At 41.6% G+C, this 26,774-nt stretch overlaps 1 protein-coding gene across 2 annotated transcripts; it reads right to left on the bottom strand.

The window, feature by feature from the left end:
• Positions 1–2,075: 2,075 nt before the first annotated feature.
• pdcd6ip (programmed cell death 6 interacting protein) lies at positions 2,076–24,418 on the bottom strand. Of its 2 annotated transcripts, none has more exons than XM_060942908.1 (18): positions 24,076–24,418; positions 18,420–18,468; positions 18,258–18,327; positions 17,992–18,119; positions 17,722–17,875; positions 14,030–14,130; positions 13,528–13,659; positions 13,158–13,380; positions 10,597–10,720; positions 10,124–10,301; positions 9,894–10,005; positions 9,574–9,743; positions 9,224–9,472; positions 8,886–9,020; positions 8,113–8,207; positions 7,546–7,666; positions 7,245–7,453; positions 2,076–2,811 (listed from the first exon to the last, which is right to left on the bottom strand). In XM_060942908.1, the coding sequence occupies exons 1-18, from the start codon at positions 24,279–24,281 to the stop codon at positions 2,640–2,642; spliced, it is 2,628 nt and encodes an 875-aa protein (XP_060798891.1). In that variant the 5' UTR covers positions 24,282–24,418; the 3' UTR covers positions 2,076–2,639. The 2 variants fall into 2 exon arrangements, with proteins under 2 accessions (XP_060798891.1, XP_060798892.1); XM_060942909.1 differs by having other exon boundaries at positions 13,528–13,644; positions 24,076–24,417.
• Between the last annotated feature and the right edge of the window lie 2,356 nt (positions 24,419–26,774).

Raw genomic sequence — 26,774 nt, 5'->3', positions numbered from 1 at the left:
GATTCATTAAAAATTCCCGCTCTAATAGTTACAGTAAGCACAGGGCGAGGTGGAGACAGACAGTTCATTTAAACACCTGCGCTTTTATTCCACTTTTGGAAACTGAGAGTGAGTTCTGGCAGTAGCCTTGTCATCAAGAAATAACTAGTATCCTGATGGCAACAAAACAGATATGCAGAGAATTTGCTGACAACGTGAACACTACTATTGAATTTTATTTTAGGTTTCATCTTGAGCTGTATAGTGTCACTGGAACGCTCAACAAATTTAGAACAGTCTGTATCCTCCAAATAATGCAAAGACAGATAATGACAAATCATATTACAAAAACAGTGATTTGGAAGGGGGCGGTACGGTGGTGTAGTGGTTAGCGCTGTCGCCTCACAGCAAGAAGGTCCTGGGTTCGAGCCCCGGGGCCGGCGAGGGCCTTTCTGTGCGGAGTTTGCATGTTCTCCCCGTGTCCGCGTGGGTTTCCTCCGGGTGCTCCGGTTTCCCCCACAGTCCAAAGACATGCAGGTTAGGTTAACTGGTGACTCTAAATTGACCGTAGGTGTGAATGTGAGTGTGAATGGTTGTCTGTGTCTATGTGTCAGCCCTGTGATGACCTGGCAACTTGTCCAGGGTGTACCCCGCCTTTCGCCCGTAGTCAGCTGGGATAGGCTCCAGCTTGCCTGCGACCCTGTAGAACAGGATAAAGCGGCTAGAGATAATGAGATGAGATGAGATGAGTGATTTGGAAGACGATGGTAGTGGCTCATTGGGGAGTACTGCTACCTCACAGCTCCAGGATCCTGGGTTTAAGCTTGCGTTAAGACTGTGTGGAGGCTCCGTGAACATTCACTCCATGTTTGCCTGGATTTCTTCTGGGTTCCTGGGTTTTCTCCCATAAATACCATTAGGTGTATTGGCTAAAGGAAATTGCTTCTTAGTATGTGTGAGCGTGTGTGAACAGCATCTTGCAATAGACTGGTGTGCCATCCAGAGTGTATTCCGGCTTCATGCAACGTTCCCAGGATAAGCTTCAGATCCTCCAAGACCCAGATCAGGATAAAGTGGTTACTGGTAGTTAGTGAATGAGGAGGACTGTTCTCTTCAGCGCACCTGTTAGGTTCTTTATTATAGAAATCAACATACATTCTCCTTAACATTTAAATGATCTCCTGAAGGGAGGGGGGAAAAAAACCTGTCAACTAGATTTCTTACTGGAATCTTACTAATTCCCCTGAGAGAATCCTCCCAAAGGGATCAATAAAGTTTTATCTAATCTAATCTAATCTGGAAAAGGAGGAATTTCCAAAGCAATGCCCCATTGAGCAGAATTAATGTTACAATATATGTGAACACAAACAGAAAAATAACTGACCTGAGTAAAATCAATCACCAAACTTCCTCTATAACCTACTGACACATCTTGTGTAGGAATTTTAGCATGTTGTGAGGATATATGAGAGTTCTATTTGGGTGAAGGGAATAACATAGTAATTAGTCATTTTACACTAAAAGATGTATCACTGATCATCGCAAAATATTCACACAAGAAAATGAGTGACGACAGGCACATTGTAGAATGTAGTGAAGTCTTGACATTTCTCCCAAAATGTTCACTTTGACATACTCGTGCCCTTGAGGACTCTGGCACCTCCTGCCTCTCCGCTACATCATTTGGGATGGGGTTAGACTGGAACTTTTCCCTTGAGCAGATATTTTATTGACATGTTTTCAGTGGCTGAGCCTTTCCATATTTAATTCTGAACTAAACTTCAGCTACAAACTTCCAGAAAGATTTTTCGAAGGCTGTGTAACGTACCATATTCAATAGTCTGCTTTACTCGTACTCAACATGAATATGACAAAAAGCTTGGTTACAGCAACCATCATCTGTTCATACTTCTGTAATTTAATGCACTAGAAGATATATGTACATGCACTTTAAACCCACTCCCTGAAAATCAGCCTTATTCCAGCATCACTGTAATCCAATACACATAACTTTAATATTAGAGTGCAGCAAAAGAACAGGGACAAACACTGCTTTACCAGAATTAAACTTGCACAGGTCGAGAAAGTAAACCATATTTTAGCATTAGACAGGCTTTAATTACATCAGAGAGAAACAAAAAGTTTCTTTGAATAACAGGTACAGGTCAGGTGTTATTCACTGCTGAATTAAACTGTTCCATTCCCAAAGTACTGATTGTAGGATGGACAGAGAGAGGTACGGTTACAGGAATATTATTTCTCCCCCTAATGATTATCTTCATTGTCTGGGTATGAAAACATCTACATAATGCTTTTTAGAGTATTTCTATTCTTATTATTTGTTACAAAAATAAGGTATACACAGCAGCAGGCAGGCAGCCAGCCAGCAGCTTGACTTTGGGTATGAGTGGGAGAATCAGAAAGCTCACAAACAGAGCACAGCATCTCTCTGGACCTTAAAGGAGAGTGAGTGTGGGTTTTCAGGACAAATTCCATTGGTCCGTCTAGTGTTCTAATCTCTGCCCACAGGAAATCAGGTGTTAAAAGACAGGGAGGAGGAGTGGGAAGTGTTAAAAGAGATTAAGTGTAAGAGTAAGGAGTGCTAGTTATCAGGGGCAGCATGGCTGTAGCTGGCAGTGTGGGCTCAGGATAAATGCTGCCTACTGCTGGGGATAGTAGGGCTGTTGCTGAGGTGGTTGTTGAGGATACGGGTAAGGTTGCTGTACAGGAACACCTCCAGGGTAACCAGCCTGCCCCGGAGCCTGACAGGGCATATACTGCATACCATACCCATATCCATAGGGGTTATATCCCATCGGCATTTGATAAAACCTGAGGAACAAAAACACAAAAGCAGATTGAAGCATTGTAATTTGTGGATATTCATCTCACTATCTCTAGCCGCTTTATCCTGTTCTACAGGGTCGCAGGCAAGCTGGAGCCCATCCCAGCTGACTACGGGCGAAAGGCGGGGTACACCCTGGACAAGTCACCAGGTCATCGCAGGGCTGACACATAGACACAGACAACCATTCACACTCACATTCACACCTACGGTCAATTTAGAGCCACCAGTTAACCTAACCTGCATGTCTTTGGACTGTGGGGGAAACCGGAGCACCCGGAGGAAACCCACACGGACACGGGGAGAACACGCAAACTTGCAAACATGCAGAAAGGCCCTCGTCAGCCACGGGGCTTGAACCCGGACCTTCTTGCTGTGAGGCGACACTGCTAACCACTACATCACCATGCCGCCCATTTGTGGATATTATCCAAGTCTTATTAGGAATGATTAAAAGTATCCTTGAACAGTCAGAGCAGTAAATTCAGAAAACTATTTAATGCAATTGCTACAATTTTTTTTCTACCCTTCAACAGCTCCCTTCTGTCTCAAAAAATATTTTCAAACTAAAATATTTAATATACATGTATGAACACCTCCAGATTACTCATTTTATGATGTAATGAACTTTGGGTTAACTGATAGCAGGCAACGTGAAACATCCAATTAAGTCCCAGACTGGTCATAGTTGGAAGCCATCATTACTAATGAGATTAATTAGCAATTAGGACCATACAAAGAGGCAAAACCACTGCACAAAAGCTGAGAGGAACAAGAGTGCTCTGAAAGCACAATATCCGCTGCTGGCAACTATGCCATAACACTGGTAAAACGCGACTGAATTGAACGAAATCGCAATATGCGTATTACCGACATATAACAAAGAACCCTGTCAAGTTTCATGAAATTCCTCCAAAAATTGTGAGGAGTTGATTTCAGAAGGAACACACACGCACACACTTGTGAAATTGTCAAAGTATCGTTTTGTTAAATCAAGGGCTGTAACTCTAGTAAAATGTGACCGAATTCAACGAAATTACAATGTGTGTATTACCAACATACAACAAAGAATCCTGCCAAGTTTTGTGAAATTCCTCCAAAAATTCAGAGAGGAGTTCATTTCAGAAGGTGAGCACCCTTCCCGGGACAGACAGACAGACGGACGGACAATGCTACGACATAATGCCCCTTCGGGCCTTTTGGTCAGCAGGGGATTAAAAAAAAAAAAAAAAAAACCTGTGCAGTGGAACAAAAAAGGTATATACCCTACTAGCAAATTGCTGAATGTTAGTCAAAGACTTGCTGCTCATTTTGTTAAGGGCACAAACATGATACACTACAAAGATATTAAAGACAAGGCTACAGAAAATCGTCCCCCTTCTTAGGATTTTATAATAATAATGCATTTTATTTAGAAGCGCCTTTCAAAACACTCAAGGACACTATACAAACAGTAAAAACAAGAGTAAAAACAGTAAAACAAAACAATAAAAGCACAGAAAAAGTAAACAGAGAATTTAGAGATGGTAAAAGTCACAACGAATATGCTAACTGAAACAAGTGAGTTTTCAGTCTGGATTTGAATAGAGGTAGAGAGTCGATATTACGTATGTCCGGGGGGGGGATTGAATTCCAGAGTGAATTTTGAGCATAGATGACTTGCAACCAAGTGATCAAAATGTGTGGTCATGAGCGTCTACCATGATAGTGGATATACAAACGCAACTAGAATGGCAGCTGCTGAAAGCGTGTCTGTAAACAATGCTGAATTTTCAGTATTACTATGATTTGAACGATCGACTGAAGATAGATAACGTGTGCTTTTGACCCGTATTATTATTTTTTTTTAAAAGTCAGGCTTTTCTGAAGATAAGACGCTTTTACCAACCATCGAGTACGAATACAGATCATTTTGTCCCATGACCATTTCGTCCAAAGCCTTTTTCATATGCACCATCAGTTATTTTATATTTCAGGTATTTGTTTGTTCGAAAAAAGGAGGAATTCTCAACGGAATTTGACTGAAGCAAAACACATTTTTGTAAAGCAAATGAGTGCCATAGTACAGATCATGTTAAATCTTTAGGCGCCAAGCAACGCTCTAGCAGGGGCTTTGTTCGTGAATCCCAGGCTGAGGCATAGTCCTACCGACCCGAGACCATGCTCTTTCCAAGGGGGCGGCGTAGAGGGAGGTGCCTGTCAAATTTGGTTTCGCTGCAAGCTCCATTAGCAGGAGTTATTCATTTTTAAAGCCGGCTGGATCATGTTAAATCTTTCGTCGCAGAGCAGTGCTCTCACGGAGGCTTTCATTCAAGAACACAGGAATACCTGAAATATAAAATAATTGATAGTGCGTCTGAAAAAGGCTTTGGACGAAATGTCCTGATCCCCTCGTCTCCTCTCCGTACTAAGTCTCAGAGTTTCCTCTTTCCGAAATCACGGACGTAAATCAAAAAATAAAATAAATAAATAATATTCAGAGCATATCACGGTCATGAGTACTGTTGTGACCACAACCATTTACAGCACAAAGATATGGCATAGCTAAAAGAATGCTTAAAGCAGCGGAAAAACAGGAGTTACGCACGTGTGACCGTTTTGTATGGAATGCATGGGTGCAAGTATAAAATTTTCAGAAACCTGAAAAGTCTGACAAGGTCAGACGTGCATGGCGCAGCCATGCCGGGGGGAGCCCCCCCCCCTTAGGGCTTGAAAAAAAATTTTTAAATGGTCTTCTCTCATGCAAACATTTATAATATTAATAGTTATATGATTTGCATATTCACATCAAATGTTTAATACATTTCATCAATTCATCTGAAATATTCAAGCCTTGTACTTGAATATTTCAAAACATCGAGCAACTACTAATTTAAATGTTGAAACAACCATTTTTAATATGCTTTTGCTGTGATACCTTTTTTACTATATCAGTCCCCCTCAGGATTTCGCGGGCCTTTTTTGTGATTGCTGCAGGGTAAAATGTCTGATGTTGCGGGGGTTTTAACAAAAAATTGCGATGAAAGTTGGTGTTTTTAGGTTTTTGTTGCGATTACATTGCGGCAGGAAGTGAAAGTTGCGAGAAATTGTTGCGATTTTCTCTTTTTATGATTAAAATTGAGTGATAGGTTAAATATTAAGTTATTACTGAAAAACTACTGATTAAAAGAAGAAAGACACAGAGATGGTCCTATAAACAACTTTACCAATATAAAAGATTACCAGGACTACAAAAATGCAGAAAAATAGGTTTTACTTATCCAAATGCACCTGTTGGTTCAAAAGTTAAAGTGCAGAGAACCTCACAGCACAACATGAAGTTACCTTAAAATATAATATAAATGCCTCAGCTTTCATGTCAGAAAAAAAAAAAACTATTAATACTAGTACTGTGTGCAGGCAGTCTCTCCTGAAGACTAAATTAAACAATAATTATAAACTAATAAAATAAATGGCTCAGGCTTCATAGAAGAAAAAAAACAATTTGAACAGAATCTCACAGTATGATGCTGAAGCTGCCTAAACAATGGAAAATAAAATACCATTTTGCAAAATTTTGGCATCCATTAATTTCTTGTATTATGTAAAAAAAACGTAATGTGCACACAGTCCTTCACTGTAAACATAACACACTTTCAGTAACACTATAAAGAATTGAAGCCTATATAAACACGGACTTCAAATTCAAAAGGAAATGCCTCAGCCTTCATATAAGAAAAAAACTATTAATACTAGTGCTGTGTGCAGGCAGTCTCTCCTGAGACTCGCACATGCTGCTGCTCTTGAACGGAAACACAGAAGCAAGGCAGAAGGTAGTTTGTCGACGTCACCTCAAGATGACGCCAACGATTGGTCCAATTTGAGGGAAAGTTGCAGTGACTGGATATAATTGCAACACCACCCTGAATTCATGGGGATTGGTTGAATTTGCGTTGATGTTGCAAATTGCAACACAGCAAAATCCTGGAGGGTCTGACAATATATACACTAGAATAGCTGTGTTGATTTGGTCGAACAGCGTGCGTGAAACATGATATCACATGTATAACACCGTGAAACAACGGGCTAGTCAGGACTGCTCGTCGGTGAGCGGCGTAGAGAGCCGCCCCCCCCCCAAAAAAAAGCCAACGGATTTACACGATTTGGAAAAAATGACACTTTCAGAACCGAAAAAAACCGGAGCTTCCAGTACATGCCGGAAAACTTGCACCCATGGGAATGTCACTTGACCCTGCATTTGTATCTCCACCAACGTGACCAACATCCGGGTTTCTATTTTGCTTTAACATCACTTGCAAGTCAAGGATTCCCTCATTTTCTACTTTTTAAATGAATCCTATGCATATCAGGGTTTTATAATCATTCAGTTAATTAGGTTGTTAATTGTGTGTGTGGGGGGAGAGAGAGAGAAAATATTTACCCTGGATAGCCCTGATAAGTGGGGTAGGGTGGTCCTTGAGCCTGTGATGGTGCAGTGGGTGGTGCCACAGGTGGGGGATTGGAACTGACAGAAGGTGGGGCTTGACTATCAGGCACTGAGCTGGTTGTGCTGCTACTTGCAGCTTGTGTACTCAAGTTGGGGGGTGGTGGTCTTGCTGGAGGTTGGGGTTTAGCCTGAGGCTGCACTGGCTGTAATGCACAATAGAAAACAGTCACATCATAACCAGAGAAAGCAATTATTTGGTCATCTGATTAGAGGACAGCTCTGACTGTAAACTCACAAACACGGTCCGGGGAGCAGGGGTGGGGCCTCCTGCAGCAGGGGCCGGGGCATTGGACTGGTAAGCTGGAACATTAAAGGAAGGAGCACTCGGCTCACGAGCAATACTCTGCTGCAACTCCCTGTGAATAAAACATCAATGCATGAGAAATTTAATACTTGAATTATATGCAAAAATAATTTTATGCAAGAGAACATCCGTGACTACCCCTGCGCTTATTAGCGTTAATTGTGGGCATTGATTTTTAATGTAGTAAAATTAGGTTTGGCAGCCTGTTGGTTTTAGTTATTAAATACTTCTGTCATTTGTAAAGAGCTTTTCTCTTCCCCACAAATAGTGTGTTGTCACATTTCAGTAACAGCACAAAGTTCTTACATTTAGGTAGCCTAATCCAATCACATTAAATTAAAAAAAAAAAAAAAAAAAAAAAGGGAAAAACCCTCATTTATAAATTTCCAAATAGGAATGTAGCTAAATGGGCTTTTTTTTTTAATTAAACAAAGCAGTCTGTATTTTGCTTGAAAAAGCCAAGTGTTTATTTATATCCCTGGTTCAAAGGGTACTTACTTGAGCAGCTCATCCCTCTCAGTCTTGCGGGCAAAAACAATATCACTGCACTTATTCTGGAACTTCAGCAGGATTTCAGTTAAATCATTGTAGAACTGTTTAGAATGGAGAAAGAGAGAAGCAGAAGAAAAGAAGAAAGATTAACAGGCTCAAAAACTGGGACTTAAATTGTGCAGCAAGATATTTCATTTATCACTTAAAATTAATGCACAGGCTAAGGATGCAAATCAGTATTCAAATATCTGGTTTAGATGCCATTATTCGAATACTTTAATCACTATTCATGTATTTGATGTGCTCTATATGATGTGTAAATATCAGTACTGAGACAATAAACATGCATCATCACTGTGATTAACTTCAATCCAATTAGTTTAAAAAAAAAAAAAAAAAAAAAAAAAAAAAACAACCTCAAACTCCATACACTTCGGAAATCTTTGTCAGCAACAGTAGAGCCATGGGCTAAATTCCAAATTGAAATCAGGGAAAGCAACATTCAGTAAAGCTCTGTAGTGCACATAACGGTTCTGTCTGTCGAAGACAAATGCGTCTGCCACCAGCAACAGGAGGCACGTTTAATTGCAGGGGAAAAATAATTTGATTACTCCACATTAATGACAATTTCCCCCTCTCCTAATACGAATAGTTAGCTGGATATGTTCATTAACTCCACCTTGAGTTAATTCTATTTAAACATGCATGTGAGAAATCTCATATATAAATGTTATTGCGCAAATTGCATATTTACTGTGTTACTAGAGAAAAACTGTTACCTTCGTGCCCTCTTTAATATTGGAGCTGATCTCAATGTAGCTATCATGAGCTGAAGCCAGTTTCTTCAACACTTCCTCTCTGTGGTTGGCCTCAGTGTTGGACTGTTTGAGTGCCGCAAACTCCTGATGAGATGTCTATAGACAAACAAATCAAATTGGCAAATCAAAGCAATCCAAACAGCTCCTTTACAACAACTATTCAACTAGTGCATTGCTAGTAAACAAAAAGGGTAGGGAAAGAAATGCCCTAAACTTGAAGTACACAGGTGTGTGTACACCATAATGGCCTGCACAGGTTATGCGCCACTAGATTGTTGGGCCCATGCTAAAATTCATACCTGTACTTGGGCCAGTATGTCCTCCTGGGAGCGGAGGTTCTGCTGAACACGCTGTGTGTATGCACCATATCGACTGTCCAGTTCTCCAGTGGAAAGGGCCTCCTCATTAATGGCTCCATCTTGAGCCAAGGCAGTGAGGAACTTTGTCGTCATATCAAAGGTCACCGCCTTTATCTCTCCTTCCAGAACCTCACGTTCCCGTTTGATCTCATCAAGCTGGGCTAACTGAGCCTTCAATACATTTACCACCTAAATAATAGAGTATGGGTTTCTGCGTTTAAATATCAACAAGAAGCCGCAACTAATGCTGATTGAAAAGTAATATTTTATTAGCATCTACCAACTTTTACCTCACTGCCCTGAAGAGTCTTGGCAGGGTTGGCTGAAGGAATGGCAGCACACAACTCGCTCTCTGGTTTGCAGAGTAGAGCGATCATCTCACAGTGAGTATTATAGCGCTCCTTTACCACCTGATCGGCTTGCACAGCCTTATCCAAAACGCTTCGGAAATTTCCACCCTCTACAATCACAAACACACACAGAAATAATTATACAAACCAATATGTTTTTACGTGGAGTATGAAAACGAGATATTCAGTTTTCTGATGTACGTGTGTGCATTGTAAGCAGAACCAAGTTAACCTCACATCTTGTTTGTGTGCATGCTTACCGGCTCTGAGGGGTTTGTATAGGTCTCCAGATGGAGTTCTGTTCCACCGCTGGCTGAATTTGGCTCTGAGCTCATGGTCCGTTGTCTCCTCGTCATCCAAAATCTTAAGAGACTACAAGACCAAAAATAAAGAGACCATGAACTGAAAAATTGTTAACTTCTCACACACAACTCATAAAATTATCTGAAAATGTAAAAGGAGGGAAAGAAAGAACGTGAGAAAAACTAACCTCATCCAGTATTTCTCGGTTTCTCTGTAGCAGTTCTGGTAGATCCTTGATCAGCTGCTCAATGCTGCTCAGGCCTCCCTGTTGGATCACAGCACGACTCTTCTCCAGGATGGACTGTGGGACTGAATCTCCAGAGAGATCCTCTAGTGCTGCTGGCAGGTTTAGAGAAGCCAACACCCTGACAAAAAGATTATAAAATCAAGCAGTTATAACTAAATATCCAATTTCAGTAGAACCCATAAGTGTCCATAATCATTACCATTTTCTTATTCACACCAATGCTAATATTCAATATTTATGCTTAACTGGTAAACCGATATACCATGGTTAGGTGATTCATAATGCTATAATCTAATATACAGATTGTGGATAATATACTGCTGTTACACAAAATCCTTGAGAGATCAAAGAGACTTTGTTGTCTACAGAAAGTTACGAAAGTCTGAAAACAAAACCAAGCCCTACAGTCTCACCCATTACAGAGGTTTGTTGCCTCCCTCAGACTGCCCACAAGTCTGTTGACCATATCGGCCTTTCTGGAACTGGCTACGCTCAAAGACTGCTGCACCAACATAGGCACCATCTTCTCAAAGAGATCTAAAAAAGTAAAATCAGACATGAACAATTAAACAACTCCAGCAAATCTATTTGAATAATACGTCTAACAAAACAAGGACTTTTTATTTTTTAAAAACAGTACAAAAAAAAAAAAAAAAAAAAACAGTACAGCCGTTACAACAGTATGTTTTTTATATAACACACACACACACACACACACACACACACACACACACACACACACACACGTGCATCTAAAAAAATTAGAATATTGTGAAAAAGTTCAATATTTTCCATCAGTTATTTAAGAAAGTGAAAATGTTATATATTATAGACTCCTTACACAAACTAAAATGTTTCAAGCATTTTTCTATTTTAATCAGTATGGCATACAGTACAAAAACAAACAAACAAAAAAAAAATCTCAAAATATTAGAATATTTCATTTCAAGTTTGAGTAAAACAGTATGAACACAGTGTATCTCTCGGTCTAGTTCAGTACACACGACCACAATCATGGGGAAGACTGCTGACTTGACTGTTGTCCAGAAGATGATCACTGATGCCCTCCACAAGGAGGGTAAGCCACAAAAGGTCATTGCTGAAAAGGGTGGCTGGAAAAGGTGCACAAGCAACAGGGATGGCCGCAGTCTTGAGAGGATTGACAAGAAAAGTTGATTCAAGAACTTGGGAGAGCTTCACAAGGAGTGGACTGAGGCTGGTGTCAGTGTATCAAGACCCATCACGAACAGACATCTTCAAGAAAGGGGATACAACTTTCGCATTCCTAATATCAAGCTACTCCTGAGCCAGAGACAATGTCAGAAGTGTCTTATCTGGGCTAAGGAGAGAAAGAAATGGACTGTTGCCAAGTGGTCCAAAGTCCTCTTTTCAGATGAAAGTACATTTTGCATTTAATTTGGAAATCACGGTTCTAGAGTCTGGAGGAAGAGTGGAGAGGCACAGAATCCAAGGTGTTTGAAGCCCAGTGTGAAGTTTCCACAGTCTGTGATGATTTGGGGTGCCATGTCAATCTGCTGGTGTTGGTCCACTGTATTTTATCAAGTCCAAAGTCAACACAGCCATCTACCAGGAGATTTTAGAGCACTTCATGCTTCCATCTGCTGACGAGCTTTTTGGAGATGCTGATTTCCTTTTCCAGCAGGACTTAGCACCTACCCACAGTGCCAAAACTACTACCAAATGGTTTGCTGACCATGATATTACTGTGTTTGATTGGCCAGCCAATTTGCCTATCCTGAACCCCATAGAGAATCTATGGGGTATTGTCAAGAGGAAGATGAGAAACACCCGACCCAAAAATACAGATACGCTGAAGGCCACTATCAAAGCAACCTGGGCTTCAATAACACCTCAGCAGTGCCACAGACTGATCACCTCCGTGCCACACCGCATTGATACAGTAATTCATGGTAAAGGAGCCCCAACCAAGTATTGAGTGTATAAATGAATATACTTTTTAGAAGTTGGACATTTCTGTATTGTAAATCCTTTTTTTGATTGATCTTAGGAAATATTCTAATAATTTGAGATACTGGATTTCTGATTTTCATGAGCTATAAGCCATAATCATCAAAATTAAAACAAAAAAAGGCTTTAAATATTTAACTTTACAGGTAATGAATATAGACTATATGAAAGTTTACCTTTCTGAATTAAATTATGAAAAAAAGGAAGTTTTTCATGGTATTCTAATTGAGATGCACTAGTGTGTGTGTGTGTGTGTGTATGTGTGTATATGTATATATATATATATATATATATATATATATATATATATATATATATATTACGCTACTTTAACTTTACGTCTCGTGGCAGTGCAGTACCTGCTACCGTTACCACTGAGGTGTGCATTGGCTTGCTGTTTTGATATAAAATTGTACACCCTGCCTCCTAATTTATACATCACACATGCACATAATTTTACATAAGGGACAATGTACGACAAGGCAGTCATTAACGTGAAATAAACCCAGACATGGTGATGTAGTACCCTGATGCAAAGCGGAAGCTACTTACTAAAGAAATCCATAATTTGACACAAAATATTGATTAAAAAAAAATTGATTTCATTAAAATGTTTAATTTCTTCCACCAACGATGTAATCAAGAGCAACAATCTGTCATACACAAAACAGATTATAGAATGTCATAACTGATCAATCAGAATCAAGTCTACAACAAAGTCATGTAATAATAAATTATAAAAGCCAGTTAAAAAAAGAAACTGTTCTTTGTGCACTTTTGAATAGGAACTGACATCCACTGGACAACCAAAGACAAAAGGACAAATTCCATGAAGTTACTGACAACAGCTTGGATTTGCTGCCTTACTGCATCAGAATTTAAAACGTTACTTGCCAATGTTTGATGCTGCAAACTTGTATTGTAAGCTTGCTATTTAATAGTGCGTTGTAGGGCTAGAAACATAATTGGTCAATCATTTACTCACCTGCGAACTTCTGGCTGAGCGGTATTTGAATGGCAGTTGCCTTGACGAGCGTTGCCTTGCCAATATGCTCCAGGTCTTTGACCTCAGGTACACGATCGTGGTAGATGAAGTCATTGTCTTTCTTAGCAGCTGTGAGAGCACGGCTGATCTTATCAGAGAGATCCTTAACGTTCACATACTCATCATAGCGTGAGGCTACGGTCTTAACCAGCTCTGTGGCATGCTGCACCCAAAAAAATTTAAAAAAATAAACAACTCCAAACCACCACAGTTAAATTATGCCAAATTCAAAACAGATGCTGTATTTTGACAAGGTAGCCCATGAAGCAGTCGATGCTTAATAACTTCCATTTCCTCCCAAAGCACGCACCTGAAGACGTGCGATCTCCTCTCCAAAACGTTTCTTCTGTTTGGCCAGAGCTGACTGATGGAGCTCTGCAGTGGCCTGCATCATGCAGTGCTTGGCAGCCAAAACTGGAAGCACTTCCTGGAAATAAAAATACTGACCAGGGAGAGGCAACCACAAACACCACAGCAACCACAAACAAACACCAAGAGCATCCACAAACGAGCAGACACACAGCACAGGGCGCAGAAAGAGAGAACAGAACAGCAAATCAGCACGCAACCTTCAGCAAACATCAACCAAACCTTCACACAACGCTCATGCAGCGTTCACACAGATCAGTGGGAGGAAAGAAAAAGGCAGAAACTGAAACTCTTATATTGTGTATGCGCGTAAAACAACTAATTGTCATTACAGTCATGCACCCACTGTGATTTCATGCTTAGTGTCAGTCTTAATGACATTGTGTTCACCATAACCCCTAGTGGATACATCTCTAATAGCAGGTAACTGTTACTGAGCATACCTTGGGCAGGTTCTCTTTGTACTGGCACTGCTTGAAGGCATCACCATAGAAATCTGCAGTCTGATTGGCTAACTTAGCAATGATGCCATCTTTCATCTTGTCTGTAGAGCAAATCAAAGAAGCCAAATGAACGATAGAAGCCAGGTACTAAACAGAGAATTAAGTGCATATATTCTATAGGTTAGCGCAAGTTAAATGAAACCTCTTAAAGCACAGTGTAGGACACAGAACAGTAGTTATCAACATTTATTATACTGATTAATATAATTTTTGCATTTAACAAAAATACTGCATAGACTCACTGTCCACTTTAATATTAATAGGAACACCTGTACGCCTGCACATTCATGCAGCTACCTAATCAGCCAAATCACTTGGCAGCAGCAAAAAAAAAAAATCTAAATCATGCAGGTCAAGATACAGGTTATAGATATAGGTTTAACATTTAAAGTATGATCTCTGTGACTTTAACCGTGGCATAGTTGTTGCTACCAGATGGGCTGGTTTGAGCATTTCAGAAACTGCTAATCTCCTGGGAACTTCACTCATACACACACAAAAAAAATCCCCACCCACATCCTATTTGCCGAGGGTCTGCAGGCAGAAACACCTTGTTGATAAAAGATCAGAGGAGAATGACTAGATGGCCCTGAGCTGACAAGAAGTCTATAGAGATCTTGCAGTCATGTGACCGGAAAGTACACAGCCGCCATCTTGTCGGTAAAAAACACCGCTGAATACTGCTGCACTCGTGTACAGAATGGATCAATTTCAACCGACAGACTACATGGCTCATTTTTCTAATGAACAGATAACTAGATACATGTCTAAAATAAACGATCTACAGATTAGTGACCCTTATGGCTTACCGGATGGAGTTTCCACGACCGGATTTTGAACTGCCAGCGGAATACCCAGACGTGTATAATTACCTCATTAACTTTCCCTCGCTGTTCAGTGGTGAAGCGCTGTGTGCTTATAAAATCTCTGGACAGTTATCTTTACAGAAATTCAGGATTTGTCAGCAACTCAGATGTGGCATCTTGTAAACAAGAATCCTCATTGGATGGGTAAGTCACTTAAGTATTGAGTATAGCACTGACCAGCCGATTATAGAATAGAATAAGGTAATTCCAGCTGTAATTCCAAATCGTCCGTCTTGTTTACATGGATCTGGCGTTGGAGAGATAGAGGATTAGCAGTGGAGGTTTGAGTGGCTGTTTTCTGAGCTTAGTCAACAGGCTGGCTCTGCAGCCTCGCTTTTGCTTCCGCTCCCAGCGCCGCCTCCTTCGCTTTGCTTCCGATAACAATCCACGGAGACCCCGCTGGTCTCGCTATCTCGTCCGGAATGTTGTGCATGCGATGGAAATCGCTACAAACCGTCATTTTCTGCTGGAAACCCATGTCCAGTAAGTCCATACGGTTGTAGTGGATATTGAAGTCCGGTACAGACGAACAACACGCAAAAATACACACAAAAAACATAAAAAAACGTGCACAGGTAGGGAGAGCTTGTAGCCGCAGCCGTTGTAGTAGAATTGTATATAGTAGGGTTTTCCAGAAGAAAAGGTAGAAGTAAAAGCAGAAGTAGAAGGCGGAAATATGGCGTTTGACCGACAAGATGGCGTCTGTCACAATCTGGATCGGCTGTGACGTCACATACAAGTGCTCCATAGTAACTCAAATGCACGCTCTTTACAACCATGGTGAGCAGAAAAGTATCTCAGAATGCCAACACGTCAAGCCTTGAAATGGATGAGCTACAACAGCAGAAGACCACATCAGGTTTCACCCCCCCATTAGCCAAGAACAAGAATCTGAGGCCATCACACCTTTTCTTCATTTTGATGGCTGATGTGACCATTAACTGAAGCTCTTGACCTGTATCTGCATGATTGTTTTGCACTGCGATGCTGCCACATGATTGGCTGATTAGATAACTGCATAAAATGTGCAGGTGTTCTATTAAAGTGGATGGTGAGTGTGTGCGCATTATTCCTGGAAAAGCTAGCATTTGCATATGTTCGATTTTTCTCTGGACAGATATTCTCACACACTTTGCACACCATTTTTTTAATTAAAGAAAGATGCGTTTTATATCTTCTTTCTTTAATTAAAAAAAAAAAAAACACTCGTGGATACCTTTACCATTTCTTTAGAAACAAAACTCTCTCCTTAAATCTTTCAATTTGTGTGTGTGGGTCATCTTGCCATGTTCAGCTGTGGGGTTTTGTTTGTTTTTTTTCCTGGGGGGGTCTTAGTGACCATCTGTGTTCTATAACGAACAAAATTGGCACAGTTTCTGGGTTCGGGGGAACCCACCTGTCCTGCCGGAACGTCTGTGGAGGACATTGAAGATATCTACCTATTCGGAACCATGATTACAGGACTTTTGCTGGTTGGATTAGGCATTGCCCTGGTATATCGAGGAAATCAGATAACGGTGACAGCTGTTCAAAGCCCCACAAAGCTGCCCAATATGATTGGAGTGGTGGGCAAAGCTGTTGGCACCCGGACTGTGGACATTCAGAACTTTAACCACAAAATGGTTGTCATCTCGGAGCAGCTTTCAGCTTTGCAAGGAATACGTATTTCGGAGATCAAATTGAATTGAATAGAATGGACAGATATGGACGTGTAAAGACCGCGTCTGTTCGAAAGACCAAACAATCTCTATCTTCTCGACAATCGGCTCCCTGAACAGCACTGGCCTTGATCAAGGCCGTTGCTAGGGCAACATTTCCCCCAGAAGGTCACTGCTGGGAGACACTCTCACTCTTCGCATTCCTTCCCCAATTTTCCGCGGTCGCCGTTTTTCACCCCCAGTGTGACAAGCGGGTGCGTGACCAGCGCCGTTTGCATGGCTGCAGGAGTGGATGGCTGCTTGCTTGCGCTGGGTTACCTCTACCTCCTCCCCCCACCCCTGATTGCCCCCTCCTTCCCCCCTTCAAGCCCCATGTTTTAAAGTGTACTTGTGTTAGTGTGCGCTTATGTGCAGAGGTTTTTAAATGCTCCCACACTGTACTCCTGATAGGAGCATAGTGTGTGTGTGTGTGTGTGTGTGTGGGGGGGGGGGGGGGGGGGGGGGGGGGGGTTCTTTTTTCCTCATGTTACTACTGTTTCTTTTATCCCTGTCTTCCTGTCCTGTTCCCCCTCTGTAAGGACAGGTTGATGGTCAATTTCACTGGTAACAGTGACAATAAAGGGTTCATTCATTCATAATAACTGCCACAGCTTCTTTACAAGAGAGACGCAAAGTGTACATCCACTAGGAACAAACCTGCTGAGTATTTTATGTCTTTTGAAACTGTTTTCATTTCTATCTTTGTAAATAACTACACTGGCTACTATAGAAAATATACATAGAATAAACAATAGGTGTCAGTGCTATTGTACAATTCATAAAATAACATTTAACTGCTTATTATGGGATTTTCAGTCAATCAATTTTCTTCAATACTGCTTTACTATGTGCTGGTTATGAGCGTAGCGTATACAGGCAACCAAGTTTACTTTTCATACATACATACCTTGGTTATGACCCCTGTGAACTAGATCACTAATTAATATTATAAATAAAAGAAGAACTCTAAATGGGTGCTTGATTACGTGTCATACAATATTACAGCCATAATGGCACAAGCTTAAAGACCAAGTTTCCCAGACTGAGCGGTTACATCCCAGTAACACACCAGCAGTGGCTTTGATGACGAAGACCTCTTGTGCTTGGCTGAGCATGATCTGACTGAGTGTCCCCACCGTCTCTGGAGAAATATCCATAGTAGGCTCTCGATTAAGAGCAGACAGCACTGTGTCCTTTATGTGTGCAAATGCACCACTCGCCAGCTAAACAGAGGTGACAGTGTTACAGATACAAAAGACTTTTGTTTAACTTTCACTTTAAATATCCAAGAAATGGATAAGGGTTGATCTGTTGGCTTCGGGTGTAAACTGAAACTCACCTGGTAGAATTTGGCAGCTGTCTTCAGCCCCTCGTCATTGTCCAGGTTCTGCTCTGAGGCAATCTGACTGGAGAGTGCCCCAATGTTAAACAACACACACGTTTTTTCATAGCCCACACTCGCCAAAGCTGAAAAGAAAAAAAAAAAAGAGAGAGAGAGAGAGAGAGAGAGAGAGAACCTGGTCAAAACTGCACTGGCAGCACTTGTCTATAATAAAGTTAAGATATTAATTTTTAGTACTGCATTTGAGGCTGCATGAGTCTTACCAAGTTTAACTGAGCCACCAAATAGAGATCCTTTATCAAAAGCATCTTTCCATGTGAACGTAAGACACAGCTGAAACACAAATTACACTCAGTACATATGCAGTGCAAGTAATTTATTGTAACGTGCATGCATTCATGTAGACGTTTGTGTATGAATGTTACCTCTGGGAAAGGAAATTTAGGTTCAACGGAACATAGCTGATCATAGTACCTGTGGGGGGAATAAAAATAAAAAACCCACATGAAATAAATCCAAACAACAAATACTCTTAATGAAAGGATCAATGAATATAGCTGTCAATAATGTACAACTGCTTGGTCTCATTTATTTCCAATTTCAGTGTAAGTTACAACTCCAGTTTATAAACATTTTTAATCCACACAAACCGCAACATCGGATTCTAAAATCCGAGTGTTGTATCTGGCTAATATCGCTCAAAAACGCTGGACCGGCATCACATTAGATTTGTTATTTTTTCCCCCCCGTTTTCTTCATTTTATACAAAGGTCAGATTGCTCATAGGATAGTTTTTTCAACCTAAAGAGGTACTGCACACTTGCTTTTTGAGTTGCAAACTAAACAATATGAGCATAGTGTGATAAATCATCAATGTTCATAGACAAAATGACCATTTAAAAAAAAAAATAGCATTTTATGGGTCAAAAATGGCTCAAATAATAGAATGCCTTTATTGTCACTATACACGTACAACGAGATTAAAAGCAACTCCAATCACAGTGCAAACAGCATAGAAATATGCAATATAACACAGAACAAAGAATATAGTGGAAAAAAAAAGTTGTTGCGTTCCACATTATGGAGTGGGGTATTGCACATTATAAGTATCGCACAGAGAGAGTCCAGGTATTGCACAGTCTAAGTATTGCACAGGGAGAGTCCAGGTATTGCACATTATACATATTGCACAGGGAGAGTCCGGGTATTGCTATAAAAGATTATAGGTATTGCACAGAGAGAGTCTGGGTATTGCACATTATAAGTATTGCACAGGGAGAGTCCATTAGACTATAAAAAGTCAGTGCATATTCGAGATCAGGGTGGTTATGGCACCCATCTATAAAGTACCATCTACGGGTTAAAATCATCCTGAACTTTTCAAGACTGGCACTGATATTCAACTATTTGCTACTGCTCTATATCATGAAATTTTTATTTGAGGAGAGAGAAAAATTTTATCATCCTCTGGGTGGTCCAGCTCCCCCAGCCCTTGAGTAATGGCCCTTTTTCAGCTCACTTCAGCCCAACACGGCTCGCGTTTCGACTACCTCAGAGCAGCACGACTCAGCTCGCTTCAGCCTGACTCAGCCCCCAAAACTCACACGGTTTTGGAGTAGGGCTGAAGCGAGCCAAACCGAGCCGAGTGGGGGTAGGGGCGTGAGGAGACACTCCCCTGTGCACTGATTGGTGAGGAGGCGTGTCCTCACATGCCCACACACGCCCCGCGAGCACGCTGGGATCTGTAAACACCGTAAACCCGGAAGAAGAATTACGAATTACGAGAATTTCTGAAGCCTTATGCGCCTCGCCTCATCTATACGCTCTTGCCAGTATCTGTTGGTGTTGTCGGTGACAACAAGCCACAGCACCAAGACCAGCAACACTAACGACTCCATGTTTATTGTTTACTATCCGGGTCGTGAGACTACCGCTTAAAAGCTCACTGATGTCACTGTTTGCGCCGCCTAACGACATCACGTGACGTCCACCCACTTTCGCTAACTCCACCCAATGTGTCCACCCACTTCCAGCCAGCACGGTTCAGTGTGGTTGTAGTCGAAATGCAACTCCAACAGCCCCACTCAGCTCGACTCAGCATGGCACGGCTCAGCCCAACTCAGCTGCGTTGGTAGTGGAAAAGCGGCATAAGAGTCCATGAAACCACACTCATCTCACACGTTCATGACCCACCTGCCTCTCCCCTCAGCCCCTTGCCTATTTTATAGCATTTTTCAAAATTATACAGTAGGTAAAATTTGGCTCAGAGCTAGGGGTGAAATTACACTTAAAACTAATATTTAGCTTAGAAGGGGGCGGGGGAAAAAACAAACTAACAAACAGGGCATTCTCTCAGCAACACCCATCACACACATTCTGTGGATATTAAAGGCAGGGTGAGCAATTTTGGACAAAATCATCAAGAGCTGACCAGATTTTGAAAGTATCCAACCGAAAAATCCCACCTTCTCTCTTTAGCCCTCTCTCGAAAACCAGTCCTCTAAGGTGGGGTTTACATTAGACCATATCAGCGGATCATCAGATTAACGTTTTTAAAAACGATTAGTGTGCACACAGCAACGCCAATACACGGATACGCTAATCACATGACTAATTCGGCACGCAAGTTGAAATGTGTCAGTGCGGCTCATCGCTTCCTCCTCAGCGGCTGCGCTCCAAATCACTCCACCCTGAACAGCGAGTGCCCTCTGGAGGGTGCGCACTCCGGCCCTGCGCAGCTCACAGAGCGCGCGAGTTAAGCGCACGAGCAGTGATTCGGGACTGAGCCGCTGTGCGCAAGTCACTTACCACTTGCAAGTGGAAGGATGGCAAGCCTAAAGACAATCATAACTACACAATGGGCAGTATTTGCATCAGTATTTTCATACTTTTATACTCTTTAATGAAAGGTGATACAAGGCGGAAGTCCGTGCCGTTTTTCAGCAGTCGCGTCACATGACCAACGCCAGCGAATCAGGAAGGTGGATGTCACAGTGACGTTGTCCAATGAGACGCCAGCTAGAGCTCAGCACAGCGTATCCGCGTATTCTCAATGTTTACACAGCACCGGACCAGACACGATCTGGATTGAATACGTGGACCCTGGCGGATTCCCGTTTCCCGGCGTTTTAATGTAAACGGACAGTGCATCCGCGAAGAAAACGAGACCGATACGGTCTAATGTAAACTTGGCCTAAAACGTGGGGAGTGGAGCACATCATTGTCATGTCTCATTCACATGTAAGAAAATCACCTAACATTATCATAATGAATGTCAACAACAGACATGGCTATTGTTAGTACTCACAGCTGTTGACTAACTCACTAGCTTCAGCAATATGCCTGCCTAACCTTGTGAAAAACAGCAGTCATGTGCGGTGAGCGCATGGGCAGCGTGCGCAGGTATACAGGCCACCCAATCCTTTTATTCAAACCAGGACTAGATGGGCTTTTTACAGTCCTATGACTGCCATATAAGACAGATTTTTCTTATTATCAGAGCATTTAATGTATTCATTGCTGTCAGTATGTAAAGAGAATTTCAAGAAATATAAACAAGTGTTTCTAAAATAAATGACCTGCCCTGCCTTTAATTAAAAAAAATAATTCAAAAACATGGGCTCAGTCTTATCCTGCCCTAAGTCTTTATATTCTTGTGTCAAAAAAAAAAAAATTACAACATTAAAACAAATTTGAAGCAAAAGCCTAGACCCATGTCTCTCCATTGTACTCTTCTTGGACTACATTAAAGCTAAAACATTATCTGCTTGATCTGAACTTGTTCCTGATGGCATGCGCTTATGCTAATTTTACAGACCGACAGTATCATCTTTTCCTTCTCCCCCCCCCATTTACTTTATAAAGAATGTTTCAACATAAAACTACTGCACCACTGTAACATACACAGAACACTGCATTTTTATTCTCAACAATACATTGAGGAAACCAGAACACACGACACTAAATGTAACTTGAGCTGATATGATCACCACCACAAAAGGCTGACACTCAGGCTCATGTGACGGTGTGTCATTTGAAACCTTTTGACGCAATAAGAAATACACAAACAAACAAAAAAATGTGCACCAATTCATTTGGTGTGGCATGCTGCCAAACTTGTTGGTAAGATAGGAAAATTCCCCTCTCTGCTGTTATTTTAAGAAGCTGTTATGGATAAGTCACTACATAACTCCTTGATTGGGGTTTCCACTGAAGGTGTGTCCAAGAAACTCCTCCCAATATAAACATAATACACCCTTTTAATGTATGTATGTAGTGTTAATACACCCATTATTCATCTTGGTCCAGAATGGGGGGAGAGCAACATAGAGCTCATTCACACTCCACATGGGAGAAAAGAGCTGGACATGTAATGGTTTGTGGGGAGGAAATAACTGTATGAAAGCAAAATTCTGCACAGAAGAACAGGAACCTTGTCAGACAAGTTGAGAATCATGTACTCCACACACGTGATGAGTCACATTTAGTATTCTCCATCAGTGTTTTGACAACATGGCCATGAGCAGTCACATCATCGCACATATCTCTGGAGTAACGTTACGCTGTTCACTATACCTGTGTCAGACACTCATTCGTCAGAGTTTTAAATATCATCCCTTTTATCCCAAGCTTTCTCTACCACATTCAAATTAGCTAAAACCATAAGGATATTAAAAAAAAAAAAAAAAAAAAGACTCCAACTTGTTCGGTGGCACCGATGTTTTTTGTTTAACAAATCAGGATCTCATTTCCTCTTTTCGTGTCATGAAACAACTTTCATAAACTAGACATTTAAGTTTTTACCAACATACTACAAGCTTAGCTTAACTCATTACACCTACTTCCTCTTTAAACCAAGCACGTCACACAGCTGAGCAGAAACAATAGTTATAAAGCTCAATCTACACCTAAAGAAGTGTAGGCTTTCTAATCAGCTAAGGTTTAATCAGACCAATTTATCTTCTTAAACTCTATTCAAGACTAATGGCTGAACATGACGTCAGGCACCCTGACTCAAAAATAATGAGTCATGGAAAACCAGGAAGTTCGCCGAGTTTATTATCGGAGCTGTGGAGATAATGTCCCTGGCTAAGAACGATGCACTTTTAGACTTCAATGTTTTAGTCTGAATAATAATAATAATAATAATAATAATAATAATAATGTTAGACATTAGGTTGTCTAATATTCTAGCATGTCTAAAGACAAGTCTCAGCTTTAAAAGCTGAAAAGGACACACTTGATTAATATCCCAAACCCCAAAATAATAAACTATTATAATTAGATTATTGCCTTTTTGATTAGCCAGTAGGTATCTATTGTCTTCGAAAGTCACAAACTTTGATTCAGGACGATGAAATGTTGCCCTTATCTAGCAGGCACATTTTTTGTTAGTTATTAAGGAGCTGGCAATTGATCAAATATTTAAAAACAAGATTAGGTTTTACGCATGCGCGTCATAACCAACAGCTGAAATCCAGAAAACGGGTATAATGTGTGAATCTCTTCATGCTAACAATCTGAGCAGATAAGTCCGGCGCTCAGGGTTTAGGTGTGGCGTTTTAAGACACAAACATAAATATTATATAAAACATTTGACACGCTTTTAAAACATCTATGTGGTAGACTGTATTTTATTTATATTAGAAAGCTTTGGGGCAAAAGCTTAGCCGACTTGTAAACATTTCCGTAGTTAACCCAAGTACACCAAACAGAACTTATGCTAGCTTGCTAGTTAGCTTTCAAGCTAGTTTATTAGCTAGCTAACTAAGCAGCTAGCAGCACAGCTGGCAAACCATAAACATACTGACAGCGAGAAGAAATAAAACGAATTGCTGATTATAAACTTGTCTGCAAATTCAGCTCGAGATTTCCATTTACACGCTGGCAACAAACTTGACATCAAGCTAATAAGCTCGGGAGCGCCCGTTTAGCGAGATCATATTACTTTAATTAGCAATAACGAATGTACTCCATGTACAAGAGACCAAATGAGCTCTTGGAGCTTTTCGATAAAATGTCAACACGGATAAATATGTAGCCGAGCGGTGTAATTAGCTCGCTAGCATTAGCGGCGCTCACCGTAACAGGATCTCCAGCGAGCTCTCGTGTTTGTCCAGCGGCCTTCCCAAAGCACTTTTGCGCAGTTTATTCAACTCGTCCACGGCGCGGAGATACTCGGTCTGCTCCTCACCCGCCGGATAAGCAGTCGTGATGAATTTCGACAGCGGTTTCACCAAATCAACTTCTGAAGATTTCTTTAACGGGACAGAAATAAACGTCGCCATTTCGGCCCGCAAGAATGTGCTTTATATTAGAGACCAGAAACCAGGAGATACAAAAAAAAAACAAACACCACACAACAGGGCTTTTACTTCCTGAATCTTGCGCGAGCTGCCAAATGACGTCCGAGCTGTTTTCACGTTTGCGTGTTCGTTATCGCGAGGGTTAAACATGCGCAGCGTTTACGCAGACGAGGGAAACCGGAAGTGAATTCAATTTTTGCAGGGTGGCTGAGGAAATCTCATGAATATTCATGAGGATATTAGTACCTGATTAGCCAGTGAATGCCTTCTTGTTCACAGTGTTATTTTAATGGGAAAATAAAATCACCACCATCATCCAAACCAGGACAGCCATTATGAATTACAGACAGAAGACAAGAATTTCCAAATTGAGTCCCTCATCGGCCGCACGGTGGTGTAGTGGTTAGCGCTGTCGCCTCACAGCAAGAAGGTCCGGGTTTGAGCCCCGTGGCCGGCGAGGGCCTTTCTGTGTGGAGTTTGCATGTTCTCCCCGTGTCCACGTGGGTTTCCTCCGGGTGCTCCGGTTTCCCCCACAGTCCAAAGACATGCAGGTTAGGTTAACTGGTGACTCTAAATTGACCGTAGGTGTGAATGGTTGTCTGTGTCTATGTGTCAGCTCTGTGATGACCTGGCAACTTGTCCAGGGTGTACCCCGCCTTTCGCCCGTAGTCAGCTGGGATAGGCTCCAGCTTGCCTGCGACCCTGTAGAAGGATAAAGCGGCTAGAGATAATGAGATGAGATGAGATGAGTCCCTCATCGGCGGCACGGTGGTGTAGTGGTTAGCGCTGTCGCCTCACAGCAAGAAGGTCCGGGTTCGAGCCCCGTGGCGTGTTCTTTATCGCGAGGGTTAAACATGTGCAGCGTTTACGCAGACGAGGGAAACCGGAAGTGAATTCAATTTTTGCAGGGTGGCTGAGGAAATCTCATGAATATTCATGAGGATATTAGTACCTGATTAGCCAGTGAATGCCTTCTTGTTCACAGTGTTATTTTAATGGGAAAATAAAAATCACCACCATCATCCAGTTTGCATGTTCTCCCCGTGTCCGCATGGGTTTCCTCCGGGTGCTCCGGTTTCCCCTACAGTCCAAAGACATGCAGGTTAGGTTAAGTGGTGACTCTAAATTGACCGTGAGTGTGAATGGTTGTCTGTGTCTATGTGTCAGCCCTGTGATGACCTGGTGACTTGTCCAGGGTGTACCCCGCCTTTCGCCCGTAGTCAGCTGGGATAGGCTCCAGCTTGCCTGCGACCCTGTAGAACAGGATAAAGCGGCTAGAGGAGATGAGAATGAGTCCCTCATCTACACCCACTCCATACTTCATCCTTTTTAAGGGTCAACCGTAGACCTTTGCACGGGCCACCCCTGGGCCTTGGGTCGGAGTCATCTGTACCCTTTAACACCTGACCTCACCCCTGGCAGCAGACCTGATCCAAACTGGATCACTTTTATAGACCCTAACCTAACATGACTGTCATATGTGTTCTCCAAAATTGTGTTCCCAAGTCAAAACAACGCAATGAAACATAGCACTTAAGTAAGTAAGCTCTTAGTACTTTCCTCATGAATATTCATGAGGAAAGTACCAAATCTGCCAATATACAAAATAATCAATACATACATTAATACATAATCTGAAAAACACACGACATGATATATACATTGCTTCTTTTGCTTATATTTATGCCATTAATTTTTTTTGTAATTATACATGTGGGCGGCATGGTGGTGTAGTGGTTAGCGCTGTCACCTCACAGCAAGAAGGTCCTGGGTTTGAGCCCCAGGGCCAGCGAGGGCCTTTCTGGGTGGAGTTTGCATGTTCTCCCCGTGTCCGCGTGGGTTTTCTCCGGGTGCTCCAGTTTCCCCCACAGTCCAAAGACATGCAGGTTAGGTTAACTGGTGACTCTAAATTGACCGTAGGTGTGAATGTGAGTGTGAATGGTTGTCTGTGTCTATGTGTCAGCCCTGTGATGACCTGGCGACTTGTCCAGGGTGTACCCCGCCTTTCGTCCGTAGTCAGCTGGGATAGGCTCCAGCTTGCCTGCGACCCTGTAGAAGGATAAAGCGGCTAGAGATAATGAGATGAGATGAATTATACATGTACACTATACACCATCACACCCATATATGGTTTTCCCCACACTGTTGCCACAAAGTTGGAAATACGCAATCACACAGGATGTCTTTTATATGCTGGAGCTTTATAATTTCCCTTCACTGAAACTGAGAGGCCCAAACCTGATCTAGCATGACAATGCCCCTATGCACAAACCTGTTGGAGACTTTTCCCTATTCCCCCAAATAAAATTAGCAGACAGTCTTACAGAGCAAAAGGAAATTAGGTGTGGTTCCTTCCTCTGCAAAGGAAACACACCTCAGCAATACCACAGCAGTGAATTATACATAGATATATTATAAGCATATTGCATATAGTTTTAAATACACAGGATCTGTGAGGTGGCAACTACACACTTC

The sequence above is a fragment of the Neoarius graeffei genome, chromosome 16, assembly GCF_027579695.1.
Source record: "Neoarius graeffei isolate fNeoGra1 chromosome 16, fNeoGra1.pri, whole genome shotgun sequence".
In the NCBI taxonomy this organism is placed as follows: Eukaryota; Metazoa; Chordata; class Actinopteri; order Siluriformes; family Ariidae; genus Neoarius; species Neoarius graeffei.
Note: the sequence above shows the minus strand (reverse complement) of the source record. Positions and strands in the feature narration are given on the sequence as shown.